Below are 19932 nucleotides of genomic sequence, written 5' to 3'. Positions count from 1 at the left end.
CAAATGTCGAAGCCGGCACAACCTTCATGTCTGCATGCTCAAGAGATAGCCGCACCTCCTCTTGAGACATTGCAGCAATAGTCTCCTCAATAGAGGGCAGGAGAGGTTGGTGCAACAGGGATGCCCTCCTGCCATGAAAGCAACCTCTAAGCCCCTCCAACAGTTTCAGCACACGCCTGCGTGCAATCCACTTGCGCCCTGACTCGATGCAAGCCGCATCATAGAGTTCCAGAGGGTCGCAGTTATCCTGCTCTGCCCACAAAGCCTGCAGCTCTGCCACATATGTCATCACTGACATGTCATCACCTTGATGCAGCCGACTGATCTTCCCCTCAATCTGAGCAATGAGCATGACATTGCCCTTACCTGAGTACAAGGTGGACAGAGTCGTCCATATCGCAGCGGATGTGGATAGCCCCTCCACAGAGCGTCCAATGGGGGGCACCACCAAGTTCAACAACCAGCCAATGAGCACAGAGTTTATGACCTTCCATCTCTTTCCCTCCACAGTAGTCTTGTCTCCTGGTTCAGCAACAGCACCCAACAAGTGCCCATCAAGCTCCTTCTGTTCCACAGCCAGCAACGCCCTTCGGGACCAGCTCAGATAATTGGTAGCCCCCTCTAACTTCATGTTCATGGGCGACAGTTCGATCTTCTGAGCCACTTCCTGTCGAGGAACGATGGCCCCAGATTTTGACTCCTCAAGGATCTTAGCTAGCTTCTCGAAAGCCTCAGCAAGGCCTGTTGGCTCACTCATCTTCGGATACAGCCTACACAGCCAACAATAGCAGCAAGCACAGCCGCACACAGTCCTCTGCAGAATCAGCAGTCTCCAGTTCCCTTTCAATCAGCAGCACAACACTGCCCCACTTCTCCTTCCTCAGCAGCAGGACAGCAACCAACAGCAACCTCAGCTTCAGGCAGCTGCAGCACACTTCTCTCCTCTGACTTAGCCGCTGCACACAGCAGCAGTTCCAGCAGCACACCTCCTGTCAGTCCCCTCTACAGCCCCTACCGGTTCAACATATCATAAATGTTTTCTACGGTCGATAATAAGCCATCTAGGATAGTTACTACTCCCTCCGTTCCAAAATACTTGTTGAGGTTTTAGTACAAAATGTTCCAATTTTGAACTAAAACCACGACAAGTATTTTGGAACGGAGGGAGTGCAAGATAGGATAATTTCATTCTATTTAAACTAGTGATCATTTGGTGTAATAGGATCAGCTTGTACGTAAACTAATGCCGCGTGTCTCTTTGTAGTGCCAGAGTGAACATGATATTATAATGATGTATCCATAATAAAGTTAAATCAAAGGCTTACTCCTATTATAACAATGATATATACATAGCAAAAAGGAAATACATAGGTTGATAAATTATATTAAATGTGTCATAATAAAACCAAGACTAGAGCTTCTACAGCTCCATGGGGAATATGAACAGCATTTTACTCGTGCTCTATGTTGTTTATGTTTTGCATGGTCTCTGAAACACAAATTTGATATCCGGTTCTTATCTAATACAGTACGTTAATAAGATGAGAGGAATACGATGATGATATGAAAAGCAAAACAATTCAATACCAAATATGCACGTGAGATTTCATGTAGCTAATTTCAGAAGAAATGCTTATCAACATCTATTTGATTATTTTTGCCTGGAGGTAGTATCAAACACACCAAAAATGGCAACATGTAATGTCAGGTTCAATAAAATCTAGTAAATACTTACTACTCAGTTTGGACATGAGTGATATGATTTGCATAGAACCAATGGACTGGAGAAAGAATGCAATATATAATCTTAGGCCAGCACAAGCTACGAGTGTAATATATTCATATATCATATGCGTATTTTATTAAAATCATTCTGACTCTGTTATGAAAATAGCAATATCAAACCTCTCCATCTGGTGAGAAACTCAAAGCTGTTATCAGTATGGTTGTTGTTGTATCCGATGGTCCTTTGAGAAAGCTTGGAAGACCTGGTGGTCCACATGCATCGAGAATCCTTATTTTTGTGACACTGCAAACAAAAAAAGGAAAAATGGAGATAATGAAAGTACGAATTAGCATGGCGTCTCTGAGTTGAAATTAATTTTTGGTGAGAACTCACAGTTCTGTATGATCACAAATCACCAATAGTGCTACAAACAATTAATATCATACGTTTCATTTAAAACAAGTTGCGCAGAAATTTTACCTTATTATTTGGGCCTAAAGAAACAAAATACATTTCAAAATAACTTCAAAATATTCTAATCTCAAGAAAAGTATCAACTGGTAGATTCCATAAGTATACACTATACAATGAACTTTGTGAAGTCAGCCTATGCCATTGGTGATGCATAATTTAACAGCTCTATGATAACAACTTTCTGCAACTTGAAGACTGTACCTTTCTATGTCATAAACACGAATTGTGGCACTGTGAATCTCTCCAATAGCATCACCAACAGCTAATCTTGTCATTGATTCATTGAGAGCAACCATTGGAAATACACGGGCAATTTCTCTTAGAGCCATCATTGAGCTGATAATGCAAGCTTTACGCATTATTAAATTGCTTGGATCCATCGTGTGTAGGATATAGCTGATTGCCTGCACAACAAAGAAATGTTTTTCTTTTGGACATAAGACATTTTAATACATATATAATGTTTCGGCATGACATCTCACTGTGGTACTGACAACTTGATAAGAAAAGTTCAAATAAATAGCTGGATCACATAAAAATAGAGCATCTAAACAATATTGGAACATTTCCATGGTCTTCTACTGGAACTTTGCAAACAAACACAAAAAACAGGAATGTACATGGGAGATTTTCCCTTTTTGTAGAAAGCACATACTACCGATTTTGCTGCAACTTTGAGAAGCTTCCAACTTGGCAGGGGGGCAGCCCCAGTGCATGTAGCTCCCGCTTGCGCAGGGTCTGGGGAAGGGTCCGACCACTTTGGGTCTATTGTACGCAGCCTTTCCCTACATTTCTGTAAGAGGCTGTTTCCAGGACTTGAACCCGTGACCTCATGGTCACAAAGCAGCAGCTTTACCACTGCGCCAAGGCTCCCCTTCAGAAGCTTCCAACTTGGAACTTAACCAATTTTTAGTGATTACAATAACTCTGTATAAAAAAATTACAATGTGTACAATGAGGAAACAATGCATACCTTGTCAAGATAAGGAGCCAAGGCCTTTGGAGAGCCTCGAAGTACTCGGATGAGAGTTTTGAGTGAGACTACGTGAACAGGTGAATCAGATGAAGTAGCCCAAATTTGACTTTCTATTACACCAAAAAATCCCATTATGTCAGCCATAGCCAAGCTTGGTAGAAGGGTGCCAACTAATGCCTCCCTCATTGTAACAGCAACTGCAGTTTTATAGATGACATTGCTAGAAGGTGCACTACTTAGACACTCAATTTGGAAAAGGACGTCACTCAAGAAATGAGTGATGTCAGTCCCCAAACATGCTTTCCATGTGCCTTCCATTCCCTCCGCTAGAAGTTCAGCTGCAGTTGAACTGTAACGATCATTCATCGACATAACTAACTTGATTAGTTGATTGACAACCAACTTTGCAAGCTTAACTTTCACAATGCTTGGGTACCAAACAACGAAAGCAGCTGCAACAATGATATTTGATGCCACTGCATCCTGGCTTGTTCCTCCAATCCAAGATAGCCACTCCTGATTTTCAAATGATTCCAACCATGAGCTTATCTGAGAAGTATCATCATCATCCCTATCAAGATTTTCGCCATCTGCCTTCAACTGTCCATAACTAGATACTGAGGCACTCTGCATCTCTGGGATAAGCTTGTCCATATGATCAGATAAAGACAAGTGGTCAGGAATTTTATTTCTCTGTACACGGAGGGGTTGTGGAACAGAGCGAGGAGCTGAGCAGTGAAATAAGGAGCGGGCAGCCATTCGCACATGTTCAGAAGGATGTTGCCAAAAGCTCACCAGAAGCTGGAAAAATACATATCACTAAGTTACAAAAAGATGGTGGTGCTTTCATGTATTTATTAGGAAGAAAATAAAAGTATGCAGAAGTGCAACAGAATACCAAGACACATTGCTTTATTTCCTATAATAAATGCTTAAGTGAATTTCTGACAAGTCACAGGGTTACCCTTTATAGGTAGAACAAAAGCAGTTGGTCATTCAAGCCCTTGCCAGAATAGAAGCAAAGCTAGCATACTAACCAAGTGATCAATAGTTCCAAATCAAAGGGAAATTTCAAAATATGCTGACCCCATTCGTCGACGATTTTATGATCTACCAAGGAGTTGTGGAGAACAGTAGAGAGAGGGGTGGTGCCCTAAGAGATCTTGTCAGAGACAATGGAGACATGGTGCTTTACCAGGCTCAAGCCCTCTGATGTGTATTGATGAATGAGAGATTCTAGAGTGTAGATTGGATCTGAGAAAACTAGGTCATGCGAATATAGCCTCGCGGCTCAAGATAATCTTCGGCGAGGGCCGTCGAGACTTCGATATAGGCCTGCCTTCTCCGGTAGCAATGTAACTATCCTCAGGACGATACGATCCGATCCGATCTTGCATGGTTACAAGGAATATATCTCTTGCAACAATAAGATCCTGGAAATAGTGTGTTCATCGTTATCTCCTCCGAGTTACTAGTTTGGCATGATTGGGTGCAGGCCCCAGGGTTCCCTAGACACTCTTTGGTCGACTCGGTATGTCCACACCCGTAGGGTATAGTCCTCCCATTATGCACCATTTCTCATTAACACTATCCATCATGTCTCCCCAACAATGATGCATGCTAAGGTGAGTTCAAAAGAATCTAATTTACAGATCATGGCACTACAAAGATAAGCTATTATCCCAGCAAATTTCCACCGCAAGGCTAAACAAGGTTTAACTTATAGGGATGGAAATTATAGAACATGAACATGTATGTAGTGCTCCAAATTAGTCTGTAAACTGATGCGCCTGTATTGTAGCAACCGGAATATGTGAAATACAGATGCAACTGTAAGCAGTCATTTAGAAATATAATAATTGATCCAAATCATGGGCTGGCATTCATCCAAAAGTTTTGTTTCAATTGGCATTCATATCATACTACAATAAATTCAGCATTGCAAACTATAAACTATAGAGAATTAGAGATTATAATTTACACATGCAAACTCTAAAAATATATGTGCTTTATAACAGGTAATGGATATCGCCATAACCAGGTCTACAGAACATGGCAGTTGCATCTGCTACTAAGGTAACAGATCCGGAAAAGGCAAACTATCTGGAATGCATGTAAGGACATTTATTTGGTCCTGAAGTATCTCTTATGTATGTGAATACGGCTCTAGAATAAAACACAGCACCATTTACATTTATGCATGAACATCACGGGGGTGGGGGGATCTATTTTGGTGACCCAGTTGAAACTCGAAAGTATGAGAACATGCCAGAATATTTTTTATGTGATAACAAATTGTGATGCACCAACGCCCAAATGTGCACTAACAGCTAAATTTTGTCTTTGTTGCATGCCTTCAAAGGGTTAACCCTGTCCTACTCTTGTTCCTAGAGGGATATACACACGGAACTTAACCAGACGGATCAGGACGTCACATACAATCTTAGTGGCTGATCAGGAAAAGTGTGCAGTGGTCCTAACCATAAACATATTTTGTACATCAAGAGCCAATCTATTTGTTGTCTTGTGTCTATTTAACGGACCCTAGCGCCCTGCATTCCAAAGTCACACTGGCATAACCCACGGTGAACACAAGAGATGAGGGCAATATCTTGATGCGTAACACCTCATGGCCCAACCAAACTAGCCAACTAGGCTAGGAGTATCACAGATATTAATTAAGCCTTCACCTATATGTAAAATATCACCTATTATCAATTAATTTCCTGCAAGCCACTGCAACAAAAAAATATAACTCCTCCTTATGTTTTTCTTCATGCAATAAAGATAATCAAAGAAATTGCTTTCATAAAAGAAGAATTTCATAAGACTGAAAGAAACAATGTGCAATAAATGTAGTAGAACCTGGAGGGATGGGGGCTTTATATCTGGGACTTTCTCAGCAAAGTGTCTTGTATAAAAAGCTGCCAAGGCACTGCAGCAAGACACGCAGCGTAGATGAGAAAAATGGAAGACATGAATTTGATGCTATCTTGAAAGTAACAAAGAACCATATTTATCAGAACTGTGAAAAGTAACTAAATAGTGCAATTGTATCATACTTGATACGGCAACCAGGAAGTGGTACAATACAAATGCTGATTAACCAAATTACAAAAGAGTTCCCAAACATTTGGTGCTCACAGGTAGAACTTAAGAATCATTGGTTGAATTACTAGTGCAGTACAGAGATGCTGAAAACATACCCAAACCCGTTCAAGATTTCCGCATATTTTATTTTTGAAATGTTCTTTTTGTAAAGTTCTTTTCTGCAATGATCCAGCAAACCAAATGAAAGATGCCAGTCTCACACTATCCAGAATATGAACCCGCACGAAATGCAAATGAACAGATGACCCAGTACCTGCTAGCATTTGTACAAGACCGAGATAATGTGATCATGCGTTGGGCAAGGGAAACTATTGACAGCGACCTCATAGCACAAAATTCAGCAGAGGACTTCCAAAGCTGAAACGGAAAAATATCATGTTTAGACTTCAAATGTGCTTAAATGCAAAGCAACAATGAAGTTAACAGCCCACCTCAAGAGTGGCTTCTTTCCCTGGGAACATCACCGTAAACGAGCCTCTGTCCCCTACCACCCCTGTAGCTATATGACAACCTTCTGGCTTGCAAACTTGCACCTCATCCACAAGTAATTTGTCCAGCTCACAATCAACATCCCACAAATGCAGAAAACAGAGACTAAATCGAAGTAATTGCCCTTCCAATGACTCTCTAGATGGGCTATCCATTTCTAGGATCCCAGAAGTATTATTTAAAGCTCCAGGCGGCATAGTTTCTTTGTTAGCATCACCACAAAGATGATCTCTCAACTGCCTATCACTATTGCTGTTTGACATGCCTTGTGCAGACATAATTGCAGTGAGGTCAAATCTCAGACTTGCAATGCCGGGATATGGACATGAGCACTTTATGGGGTACTTACTTCTTTTGTTTGTTATCTGAGCAGAGCCAGATTTTCCTGAACTATATGCAGAATTATCTCTATCAACTGGAGCTGGTGTCTTCCCCTTCACATCATGCGCAGCAGAGACACTCAAAGCTATGGAATCTGCAGCATTGTGATGGTTTGTTGGTATAGATGAGATGTTCATCCCATTTCTATTTGCAGGAGACTGGGTGCCTTTTAAAATTGGAACAAGTAAGGAAGATGCTGAAGTTGTCCCTCCCAAGATGCCACCAGTAACTGAATTTTTGGAAATGCCCCTACAGAAGTGTTCAAATACTGATTGAGATGTTGTCCCTCTAATAATTCGGTCTCGAGCACCTGTTTTCATATCCCATATATACAATATGCTGCCCACGTCATTACAAGAGTGCAGACTACGGCATAAACAAGCAATGTACCCTTTTACTCCATCCCAAGCAACCATTGATGGGTAACAAGAATGCCCAGGAAACATCCTCTCGACACGCATGGTTTGAAGAGAAACAAGTGCTACAAGGCCATCTTCTCCAACAGAAACAAAACAATCATCCCAAGGCTGATGAGTCGAAGCTGGTGGTAGTATTATTTGCTTAACCGCTGCAACATGGTGATGCATCACAGAAAGGAGGGTGCCGGCATCAAGATCCCAGACACGAATCGTACAATCCAAACTCCCTGATATGAGTGCTCGTCGAAAGCTTCTAGAGTCAGAGTGGGCATGCATGTGGTGTGCAGCCAAGCAAAGAATTGCTCCCTTGTGCCCCAAGAAAAATCTTTCAGAAATATGTGGGTAAACCCCTCTGCTACCAAATTGTGCGGCTGGCAACAGATTGAGAAATCGGATAACTTCTATGTCACCATTATGGAAACCATAAACTATGGCATATGGAGCATAAGAATCCTCGGAAAGTACCATCGAAGAAGACACGGTCCTTCCATGCTTTCCCGATCCATTGATGTATGCTGAGCACATCTGTGAATTTATTTCCACTCCATTGTCTGACTTGGGTAGTGAATTAGAGAGCTCTGACCTAAATTCTTCTCCCTGAAGACTGCCTTCTCCAAGAACTTTGCTCAAAGGTGGGCTCTCTGTGTTCATTGCAATACTCAAATCTAGTTGATTCATAGACCATATGGAGATGAACGGTTTCCAAAACAAGGAACCACCAATCTTATACGGACGGGATTCCATCCTAATAAGACAGTTGACCATCTGGCAATATTGAACTACTGGCATTTCTCCCAGCTCGGATGAAATACCAGGAACTTTACATACAGCCTCACACCCAAACAATGGAGGAGTGCCAACAGCAACCTTGTACACCATGGCACCACCATTGCTGCTCCACAACACCAAGCTCCTGACCACAGTGCCATCCTCAGAGTGAGGGCCTCCCCACTCCTCTCCGTGGAGAAAAAACCCTCCAGAAAGGCAGCCCTTGACCCCTGTTTCCTCCTCCTTGCATAGCGAAGTGTTTGCCAGAGACACCTCACCCAGCACGGAACCCTCGACAACGCATTTCAACAAACAGCTCGTCTTCAGCACCAAGGCAACGACCTTCCCGTCGTCCGATAACGCCACGGCCTCCACCGTACCATCCGGCGCCTCTGCAGATGCAAAGCTGGACAAGGAACTCACGCTGAGCCGCCTCGGCGAGTCACCCTCGACGGCCGCGCCCTCCACCACAGGCACCATCTGCGCCCGCCCCTGCGCGTCAGCCAGCACAACACTGACGGCATTGTCATCGCTGCAGACCGTGAGCGCGATCGCCCTCGGGAGCGAGACGGAGAGGGCCCCGTGGAAGGCGGTGTGAAGGACCGTGAGGGTGCGGGCATCGACGACGACAAGTGCCGACACGTGGCGGTGGGCGTGGCCGTCGTCGTGGGGGTGGCAGAGGATCGCGACCCGGGGGTTCGACGAAGCGGAGGAGGAGGAGGTGGGGAGGAGCGCGAAGAGGGTAGGGGAGCCGGCCCAGGGCGGGAGCGAGCGGCGGCGGAGGCAGCGGAGGGGGGCGGAGGCGGAGAAGAGGGATAGGACGCCGGCAGTGCAGGAGACGAGGAGGGAGGCGGGGGAGGGGAGGGGGCAGAGGGCAGTGATGGCCGCGGCGTGGGCGCAGAGGAGGGAGGAGGGGCGTGCGCAGAAGGGCGGTGAAGGAGGGAGAGGCCAGTGGAGGACGGTGCCGTCGGCGGCGCCGGTGAAGAGCGCGGCGGGGGTGGCCGCGACGGCGGTGATGTGGTGGGAAGGCGGCGACGGCGACCAGAGCGCGGCCACCGAGTGGCACTTCATGGACGGGGAGATCTGGGAGGAGGAGAGTCGCCCCGGCGGTGGTCGGCGGATGATCCCAGCCCAGGCGGGTAAACTAGGCTAGGCTACTGTGCGGCGACTTCTCTTTCGGGGGAACGGCAGGCGCTCGTTGTAGTACTGTCAATTGTTTTCTTTGTATCTCAAAAAAAAAACTGTTTTCTTTGAAAAAAAAATATCTAACTGTTTTCTTTGATTTGTCTCCAAAATTTTGTTTTCTTTGATAAATTTTGTAGGGAAATTCTTTGGTGGTTTTATTAAGATGTTCTTTAACTCAATTCAAAAAATGTTCTTCAACTTTTTTAAAAAATAGAACTTTTTTTCAAAAAAAAGAGAGTTAATGTACATATAATTCTCGGTTGATTCAGTTTGCGGTATTTAAGAACTCAGTTTGTCGTATCCAACTTCAAAAAAAATGTTGGAGTGCACTCTAAAAGAAATTGAAGGTTGTGGAGCGTATTTAAAAACTCGGTTTGTCGTATCCAAGCCTCAAAGAGAATTATCTTCCATTTCATTTTTTATTTGCATATAATGAAATGTTGTGCTTCTCTTTGGCATTGATTTTTAACAAACTTGGCAAGATCAAACACTTGAAACTTGGTAGTTCATATATATAACTGTAAAATTTACATGACAGTTCATGTGCATAGCAGACATTTTTAGACCGGGAAAAGTGTCGAGAAGAGGAATTTCCATACACTAGTTGAGTACATACATAGATAGTCAATACATTGGCCTTCAAGATCTGAGGGTGGCTACTCATATAGCTCAATGGTTCATCGGCGGCCCATTCGCACCGGAGCTAGGCCTCGCGGGCAACATCGGTGCACGCTTACCTAAAGGCATGGCGAACCTCGTGTTGCTAGCGCTGGTGGCGGCGGCATGGTCTCGGATGTCTAGTGAAGATGGTGTGTGTGGACGTCTTTCTCACGCTTACCTAAAGGCATGGCGAACCTCGTGTTGCTAGCGCTGGTGGCGGCGGCATGGTCTCGGATGTCTAGTGAAGATGATGTGTGTGGACGTCTTTCTCCTCCTTGAAGGCATTGTCGATGAGTTCGCCCTTGCGCTAGATCATGGTTAAGTCGATCCAGTATGGTGGTGGCGACTTTTAGCATGGACGGGTCCCCTCACATGGTATTCAATGGAGTTGTTGTGTGAGTTACTATGGGTGCAAGATTTGCCCCAATAGGAGGAGTTTTTTAAGAGCTTCGTTCACACCTGCTCTAGATCTTGTTGGGCCTCGTCAGTTGGTTGTGTTTGGTGGTGGAATCTAGTTTCGAGTCAGGGGTTGGATGATCCTTGATGGGGTTTAAGCAATGTATGATTGTCCTCTGATCAATCTTATCATTAGGTTTTAAGCTTTATTTTTCTTATAGACTAGGCCATTGGTTGTTCGTTAAATCACATGAGCACTTGGCCCTCTCGATTAGGTTTTGTAACAAAAATTGTCAATTTAAGGTATTAAGTACACTATCATAAAAATAGAAAATTAGAGAAAATCAATAGACTCGATGCCTTGACTAGTAAATAGATGCAATGGTGCAAGGGAGGTAGGAATATGCATCCGGTTGCATAACTGCTACTCCAAGGATTGTTGATACATAGTAGTTGTTGGGCTTGTGTGTGTAGAAATTTACACCAGGTAATACGTTTGTAAGGGCATATTTATCCCTTGGTAGTTTTGGTGATTGATAACAATGCTTTTGCGGACTAATCGTGTGCATTGAGCATTTCAGATATATCATGTCTAGGCACAAGACGATTTGGTGCCCATCGAAGACTATTGAAGACGGCGTTTCTCTATGTTTCTTTTCGGTGGATTTGAGTCGTAGGAAAGCGGTACTATTAAGAGGGGGTCCGTGTTGGAAAGGTTTGGGGGGAATCAACATGTACACGTTTGTTCCTTTTGCACCACATTTCCTTTGATTCTTTGGAGCATCCTCCGTTTCTCCGTATCTCTACAAAAGGAAGGACTTCTAGTGTTGCTGAACTGGGGCATGCAGTAGTACTGCTCCTCAGAGCGGTAGTACCGTAGGCCCCTGCGGTAGTACCGGCCTTAGGCGCGGTAGTACCGCAGGTGCTCACGGTAGTACCGCTTCTCGGACGTGGTAGTACCGTGGCCTCAGGCCAGGCTCAGCAGCATGAGCGGAAGTAGGGCGGATGTAATTTTTTACATCTGCGCCCTACGCGGTAGTACCGTTCCTGGCTTGCGGTAGTACCGTGTCGGATTTTTGCATAGATCGAAATTCAGCGGAAGTTGCCACGGATGTATTCAATCTAGACTATCCCTGCCTTGCGCTAGTACCGCAAGGGGGGTTAGTACCGCGTCAGCGGTTCTACCGCCCTCTGCTTCAACGCATCAGGGCTGGTTTAGCTACTGTTGCGCCAGCCGTAGTACCGTAGTGCCATGCGGTAGTACCGCGGGCCCTGGCGGTAGTACCGCGTCTCTGGTGCGGTAGTACCACTCGTCGCAGACTGAGTTAGTGGATAACGGTTGGATTTATTCTTCCACTATATAAGGGGAGTCTTCTTCTCCGAGTTGACCACCTCTTCCATCCCCAAGCTCCATCGTTGCTCTTGAAGGAAATATTCCCTAGAGGCAATAATAAAGTTGTTATTTATATTTCCTTATATCATGATAAATGTTTATTATTCATGCTAGAATTGTATTAACCGGAAACTTAGTACATGTGTGAATACATAGACAAACAGAATGTCACTAGTATGCCTCTACTTGGACTAGCTCGTTGAATCAATGATGGTTATTTTTCCTAACCATAGACATGAGTTGTCATTTGATTAACGGGGTCACATCATTAGAGAATGATGTGATTAACTTGACCCATCCATTAGCTTAGCACGATGATCGTTTAGTTTGTTGCTATTGCTTTCTCCATAACTTATACATGTTCCTATGACTATGAGATCATGCAACTCCCGAATATCGGAGGAACACTTAGTGTGTTATCACATGTCATAACGTATTTGGGTGACTATAAAGATGCTCTACAGGTGTCTCCGATGGTGTTTGTTGAGTTGGCATAGATCTAGATTAGGATTTGTCACTTCGAGTATCGGAGAGGTATCTCTGGGCCCTCTCGGTAATGCACATCACTATAAGCCTTGCAAGCAATGTGACTAATGAGTTAGTTACGGGATGATGCATTATGGAACGAGTAAAGAGACTTGTCGGTAACGAGATTGAACTAGGTATTGAGATACCGACGATCGAATCTCGGGCAAGTAACATGCATATGACAAAGGGAACAACGTATGTTGCTGTGCGGTTTGACCGATGAAGATCTTCATAGAATATGTCAGAACCAATATGAGCATCCAGGTTCCGCTATTGGTTATTGATCGGAGATGAGTCTCGGTCATGTCTACATAGTTCTCGAACCTGTAGGGTTCGCGCGCTTAACGTTCGGTGATGATCAGTATTATGAGTTTATGTGTTTTGATGTACCGAAGGTAGTTCAGAGTCCCAGATATGATCACGAACATGATGAGGAGTCTCGAAATGGTCGAGACATAAAGATTGACATATTGGACGGCTATATTCAGACATCGGAAGTGTTCCGGATGATTTCGGAGAAAACCGGAGTGCCGGAGGGCCTTAGTGGAGAGAGAGAGGGCCGGCCAGGGCAGGCCGCGCGCCCCCTCCCCCTCTAGTCCGAATTGGACTAGGGAAGAGGGGCGGCGCCCCCCTTTCCTTCTCCCTTCTCCTCATTCATTCCCCCCTCCTAGTAGGACTAGGAAAGGGGATTCCTACTCCTACTAGGAGGAGAACTCCTCCTCTCCATGCGCGCCACAAGGGTCGGCCGGCCTCCCCCTTGCTCCTTTATATACGGGGGCAGGGGGCACCCTAGTACAAACAAATTGATCATTGATCTCTTAGCCGTGTGCGGTGCCCCCCTCCATCATAATCCACCTCAGTCATATCGTCGTAGTGCTTAGGCGAAGCCTGTGCCGGTAGCTTCATCATCATCGTCATCACGCCGTCGTGCTGACGAAGCTCTCCCTCGACACTCAGCTGGATCGAGAGTTCATGGGACGTCACCGAGCCGAACGTGTGCAGATCGCGGAGGTGCCGTACTTTTGGTACTAGGATCGGTCGGATCGTGACACTATAAAAAAATACACTTCCGTGATGATACGTGTTTGTCACAGTAGGTCGCTTTTTTGTCATGCATGTACATCCATGACAAATTTATGACAGAATCAAGATAGTCATACCTGTGTTGTCGTAGAAGTGTTCCATGACATTACCAAAATTATCATCACGGAAGTGTCCACTTCCATGACGATAAATCGCGCATCACAGAAGTGCTTTCGTCAAGGGTGACCGACACGTGGCATCCACCGTAACGGAACATCGTTAAGCTATCGGGTCGGGTTTTGGATCCGATAACCCGTTAACAGCCCCGACCAATGGGAAATTTCCACGTGTAAAATTCTTATTGGCCGGACGAAACACGTGTCAGCTCGTCAGTGGGTCAGATAGGCGCCTATGATACATCGACACGTGGCACGGCCCAACAGTGGCCCATTCCTGTGAAAAGGCCGGCCCGTTTGACTTGGTCAAAAGCTAGCGGGCCGGCCCGTTTGACTTGGTCAAAAGCTGGCGGGCCGGCCCATGGAAAGCCTGTTAACGGCTTGTTCGCATATAGCCCATTTACAGCCTGCTAACACAAGGCCCGTTACGCCCTATCTGAATTAGGCCTAGTAGCGTCATCTGGGCCGTCCACTATGATTCCAGCCCGTTTTCACTTCTGGCCCATGTATAGCCCATGACGTCTTTAGGCCCATATGAGGCGCTTTGTAACTCTTGGCCCATTAGCGGCCCGTGCTGAACTGGCCCGTAATGAACAGTGTATTACTTTACACCCATTAACGACCCGTGGTGAAACTGGCCCGTAATGAACAGTGTATCACTTTATACCCATTAATGGCCTGTTATTCCGTTGTGCCGTTTCCAGCCCAAGTTAACTTTCGGCCTTCTGAGGGGCCATTTATTCTTGGGCTCATTTGCAGCATTCGGTTACTTACGGCCCGTTACTGTCATTTTCTACTTGTGGGCCAAATTCAGCCCGTCGTTACAGTCGGCCCGTTTGTGGACCGTTAGTCTGTTGGGCCATTTTCATAGCATCACCAAATACGGCCTATTAACGGCCCGTTATGGCCAGCCCATAAAACGTACGATTCTATTAAAGGCCCATCTACGACCCATTAAAGGCCCGTACAAGACCCATAAATGTGTCGGCGGCCCATGGATCCTACGAGACGTACAAGGCCCATGGATCCTACGAGACGTAGAAGGCCCATGGATCCTACGAGACGTAGAAGGCCCATGGATCCGACGGCCCGTGAAGGGCCATGGTCGGGCGAATTGGCCCCCGTTTGAATGATATAGCATATTCAAAGAATTATCCTACCCAATACTATCACCTCTAAAAAGACTACACTATTACAACAAAGAGATCAAGGCATAGAAAGGTAGAATAATCCTACACTATACAATAAAGAAATTACAACTGATTATACCCACTGGGCATTATGGTTCGGCACAGGTGATAATAAAGATACACAAACAGCAAATTACATACACTGGGCAAATACAGCTCATACATCATGGACGTGCATCAACTTAACTCCATTTGAACTATAATCTTTTCAGAAAATAGGATTGGCCGGATTCAGATAGCACAAATTTCAGTCTGCAAAATCTCTAATTCCTTCATGGTTACCTCACTGTCTTGTTTCATTTTTTGACTCTTGCATCTAATACATGCATGTCCAGTCTCAACTTGTTGATTATACGTTGATAATCATGTACATGTTGTCTTGCCACCTCTAGTTGATGCTCGAGAACATCAGCACATTCCAATTCCAATCCATAATCATTCGGTAACGGCCATGCCGCACTGCTCGCAGATCTTTGTGTTGATGTCACTTCATCCTGAAATGTTTCTGTAAGTACACATGACTAGGGCAAAAATATAGTTACAACAGTGAAGCGAACAAGACACTATTTTGTACTACATGGCAAAACAGGACTAACAATAATGTTACATGTCACTTAAAAAAATGTTACACGTCATGAAGCATAAGCAGGTGATATTTTAAAAATTATAAAAAAGATAGTCTGTGCAGCCTGCATACAGAAATCCATCTTAGCTCACCAGAGGAGCATGATGTTGGGGCCCAATCGAAAACACAAACAAGTTACAAATTTAGACAGCACGTTGCGTATAAGTAAGCAAGCAGTTGGCCATTCTGTGCCTTAATTAAAGTCTTAGGGAGCATACTGAACAGTAGAGGGTTTCATACAAACATACTACAGCAGGCAAAACTATGCAATCATTAGCGTAGTATAAACTAGATTGTGAGCCTCATGCAATAATAGTTGGTTAATAGACTTCAAAGCTTCAGGCGCACTTCGGCAGAGCAATTAAATGGTAAGGCCTTTAATTATGTCAACTAATAGTGATACAAGTACCGAACATCAGGCATGATTATTTGGGCATCTCATTAACTGAGGACAAATAAAGCAATTGAAAAGAGAAAATTAACTATGCCTGAAACAAATAAGGAATTGAACTGTTGAGTTGCATACAGTGACTTACCTTAGCAGGTTGAAGAGCCTCAGCGCAGCTTCTACTTCTCTTGCAAGGCTCCTTCCTAACATCTTGTACTTGGAAATCCTCAATCTTATCTTCATTGCACCCCCTTTGCAAGGTGGCACAAACTAGTTACTCGTCTCCTTGGAAGATAAATATGCATACTTTCTAGTCTGTGAACACAAAAGGATGAGATTATAACAAAACAACACCACATAATGAAACATGCCGCATCTCTTGCACTTGCACACAATGAAATGAGCATTTACTATGTAAAAACTAGGCATACCTTCAAACTGGATCTCCAAGTACTCTTGGAGAGCCTAATGTAGTGTACAGCCAAACCTTTATGTCACATATGAGTTAGACAAGGCCCCACTACAACAGCCCTTAGTGTTTAAATCATTGACAAGCTCTGTTAGAGTGTTAGGTCAAGAACAACAAGTAATCAAAGCAAACAGTCCTGGTATGGCTGGCTGATGCAAACAAGCAATTGAACAGAAGTGTGAGCAAATCTTACATATCAACAAAAGAAGCAAAGAAGGAGGCATAAAGACCATCACTTGACTGACCAGATTTAAGGGGCATTTAAACATCATGTGCAACATATGAACTAACATAAACATTGCATATTCTAGATTCTACAATGGAATGCACATGTATAAGGTTATGCCATGTATGATGATGCCTAAATGTACAGATAGCAGGCAGGAGTGATTCATCATTGCACGCACAATTGAATTGCAGGTTAAGGGCCAGTTCGATTCCGCCTTTTCAGGGCATATTGTCAAAATAAGCCATAAAAGATGTAAAGAAGTCATTTTTGAGTTATGGGCTTGGGCTTAACTAATTTCGCTTTGGAGGGGGGGTGTTTCGGGTAGAACCTCACTAAAAATTGAAGGGAAGGGGAATAGTGAAATGACTCTGTTGTCTGCCTATATTACACTCAAAATGCAACTGCTGACGCCCGTGTCACACCTGACCCTCAAGTAAAAACAAACACGCAAGCATTCATTGCCCTGCCCGCTTGCATCTCCTCTCCCCTTTCCCTCTACCTCGATCCCCTGCCTGCAGCATTAGGGTTCCTCCAGCGAGCCGTCGTCACTGGTCCCATCTGGCCTTGTCCTCGATGATGCTATGTCCAGCTAGGCTACATGGCCGGCGGGTAGGGGCAAATCTCCCTGGCTTCTCCTCCCTCTGGCGCCGCCCCTCATTCTCATGGTCTCCAGCAGCTACTCCACTCTGGTTCGTCCAACGCACTACTCCAGCGGGCGTTGCACAACTACGGCCGATGCCACACTGCGGCAGAAGGCACCTTATTCCCCCTCCCCTCCTGCCATGCCATGGCCTTGAGGTGCTGTTGAAGGATGAGCTCATCCAACAAGGTGAGGATATCCTTTGATTTTTTGCCAAATTTTCATTCTGTTCCACTATACGATGAATTGCTATGAGCTGCTTCTGCTGCTGCTATATGATGCATTGCTATGAGCTGCTCCTGCTGCTGCTATATGATGAATTGCTATGAGCTGCTGCTGTTGTATGATGAGTTTCTATGAGCTACTGCTGCTGCTATATGATGAATTGCTATGAGTTGCTGCTGCTGCTATATGATGAGTTGCTACAAGCTGCTCCTACTGTTGCTATATGATGAGTTGCTACAAGCTGCTCCTGCTGCTGCTATATGATGAATTGCTATGAACTGCTCCTGCTGCTGCTATATGATGAATTGCTATGAGCCGCTCTTGTTGCTGCTATATGATGAATTGCTATGAGCTGCTGCTGGTATATGATGAATTGCAGACTGCTGCTGTTTGTATGATGAGTTGCTATGAGTTGCTGCTGCTGCTATATGATGCTTTCAGGTGGTGCTGCTATACGATAATAACCAGCCACTTGGACCATCGAATTTCAATAAATAATTGTTCTTCATTTAAATGTGGGTCATGCATTCTTCGTTTAAATTAGGCAATGGGATCTCTATGGAAAACATTGACCAAAGTAGATTGTGCCAAGTAGATGGTATCTTTGTATTTGCATTTTGAGCAAATAGTGATGGCCTGTTTTCCTATCATATTAATTACTGCACTGGGTTCAATTTGTGATGTTTGCAAGTCAAATTAATTTCCATATGGGCAGCAAAATGAAAAAAATATAATGCAATCTAGACTTTCCACTGATCTTACCAAAGATAAGCTGAAAACGCAATGAAAAGAACTGGTTGGCTTATTACATGGAACTTATATTCACAGGTGCTTATTTTCTTAGGATAACTCATAATAACTGTCCCTAAGAAACTTGGCTAATAGAACTGGCATACAAATAACATGTCACGATGATTGTAATGGAGGAGTGATGTACCATAGCACACTGTATAGGCTCACCGCTGCCTCTCCTTTTTTTGCGATGTTCCATGAAATTGCCACATACATCTTGTACTTTTTCATTGTGTAACCCTATCTGCAAGTTGACACGGCTAATTTCAGACATCTCTACATGATACTACATTGCATATCCCTTGCGCATATTTAAACCACCAATTAACAATTGTGTGCGTACCATAAACTAGCCATGACTCTGTATGCTGGACTAGCAGGCACTCTAAGGGAGCCTAATGTAGTGCACTGGAATTCCTACATGCCACCTACGATTTTGTGTAATGTACTGCCCCTGTTCCTAAATATATGTCTTTGTAGAGATTTCAGTATGGACCACATACAGATGTATATAGATGCATTTTCGAGCGTAGATTCACTCATTTTGCTCTGTATGTTGCCTATAGTGGAATCTCTAGAAAGACTTATATTTAGGAACGGAGGTACGAGGTAGTATCATGTATGACATCTACATATCTAATTTAGCAGCCAGTAGTAGAAATCATTGTCTGCACAAAGGGATTATTGGTCGAAAATCCTAGCAAAGCACGCTGGCAGGCACAGAACAATACAAGAGAGAGAGACGCGCTTACAAGATCATAGCAATGCCTCAGTCCAGGATCTTGGTTGGCTAAGCTATTAGATCCAGAAGAAACATCGTCCTTGTAGTTTTTGCCAGCTGCATAACAGGTAACAGCGACCGGTTAGTATATTTGAAGTACATCGGGCAGGTGATGCTGGACGGGTTTAAAGGTGACAAGTACCTAGGCCGTGGCGGGTGCTTGCCATCTCTCCAGACTGTGGGAATCAGGTTAGAAACGTCGAGGGTGATGACGCTGCGCTGGCTGTCGGGGTCCGGTAAGGAGATCTAGAACCATCGAGTAGGGTGTTTGTGGAGCGGCTCCGGTAGGGTGGACTACAGTGTGGGCAAAGCAGATCTATGGTCGTGGACGAGGGCGTAGGTGAAGCTGCTCTGATGGTTGGGTTAAGGATGGTGTCGACGATGCGGATCTGCGGCCGTGGACGGGGCGTTAGAAGCTGCTCCGGTGGTTGGGTTAAGGGTGGTGTCGATGATGCGGATCTGCGGCTGTGGATGGGGCGTCAGAAGCTGCTCCGGTAGGTTGGATGAGGGTGCGAGGAAGCGGATCTGAGGCCGTGGACCTGTGAGTTGGCAAAGCGGCCCCGGTAGGGTTGAGAATGGTATAGGCGGAGCTACTCCGGTAGGGTTGAGGAAGGTGTCGGCGAAGTGGCTCCGGTAGGGTTGAGGAAGGTGTCGGCAAAGAGGATCAGAGGTCGTCGACGGGGGCGTCGATGGGGCGGCTCCGGGGGTGTGGACGAAGCGTCTCCGGTGGGGAGTACGAATGAGCCGCTGCAGATGCGCGGCGGTTGACGAGAGTACCGGCGAAGCAGATCCGGTGCCGTGGACAAGGTCGGCACTGAATGGGTTGTGGTGCAGTGGTGGATGAGCAGTCTACTTGTTTCTAGGGGAGGTGGGAGGGGTAGATGCGGC

At 44.9% G+C, this 19932-nt stretch overlaps 1 protein-coding gene across 2 annotated transcripts in view; it reads right to left on the bottom strand.

The window, feature by feature from the left end:
• The window catches only part of LOC119330858 (WD repeat-containing protein 7-like), a 24543-nt gene extending 15025 nt beyond the window's left edge, over nucleotides 1-9518 (bottom strand). Inside the window, exons 1-6 of one of the 2 annotated variants that reach the window (XM_037603990.1) lie at nucleotides 6719-9518; nucleotides 6541-6644; nucleotides 6042-6111; nucleotides 3174-3977; nucleotides 2402-2604; nucleotides 1906-2029 (exon numbers count right to left, since the gene is read on the bottom strand). In XM_037603990.1, the coding sequence (XP_037459887.1) occupies nucleotides 1906-2029; nucleotides 2402-2604; nucleotides 3174-3977; nucleotides 6042-6111; nucleotides 6541-6644; nucleotides 6719-9415 (4002 nt within the window). In that variant the 5' untranslated portion in view covers nucleotides 9416-9518. Of the gene's footprint in view, nucleotides 1-1905; nucleotides 2030-2401; nucleotides 2605-2855; nucleotides 3098-3173; nucleotides 3978-6041; nucleotides 6112-6540; nucleotides 6645-6718 lie in introns of those variants that run through there. The other variant, XM_037603991.1, reaches the window with a different exon arrangement.
• Between the last annotated feature and the right edge of the window lie 10414 nt (nucleotides 9519-19932).

Source organism: Triticum dicoccoides, chromosome 7A, assembly GCF_002162155.2.
Source record: "Triticum dicoccoides isolate Atlit2015 ecotype Zavitan chromosome 7A, WEW_v2.0, whole genome shotgun sequence".
Classification (NCBI taxonomy): Eukaryota; Viridiplantae; Streptophyta; class Magnoliopsida; order Poales; family Poaceae; genus Triticum; species Triticum dicoccoides.
This window is presented reverse-complemented; position numbering and strand designations above follow the sequence as displayed.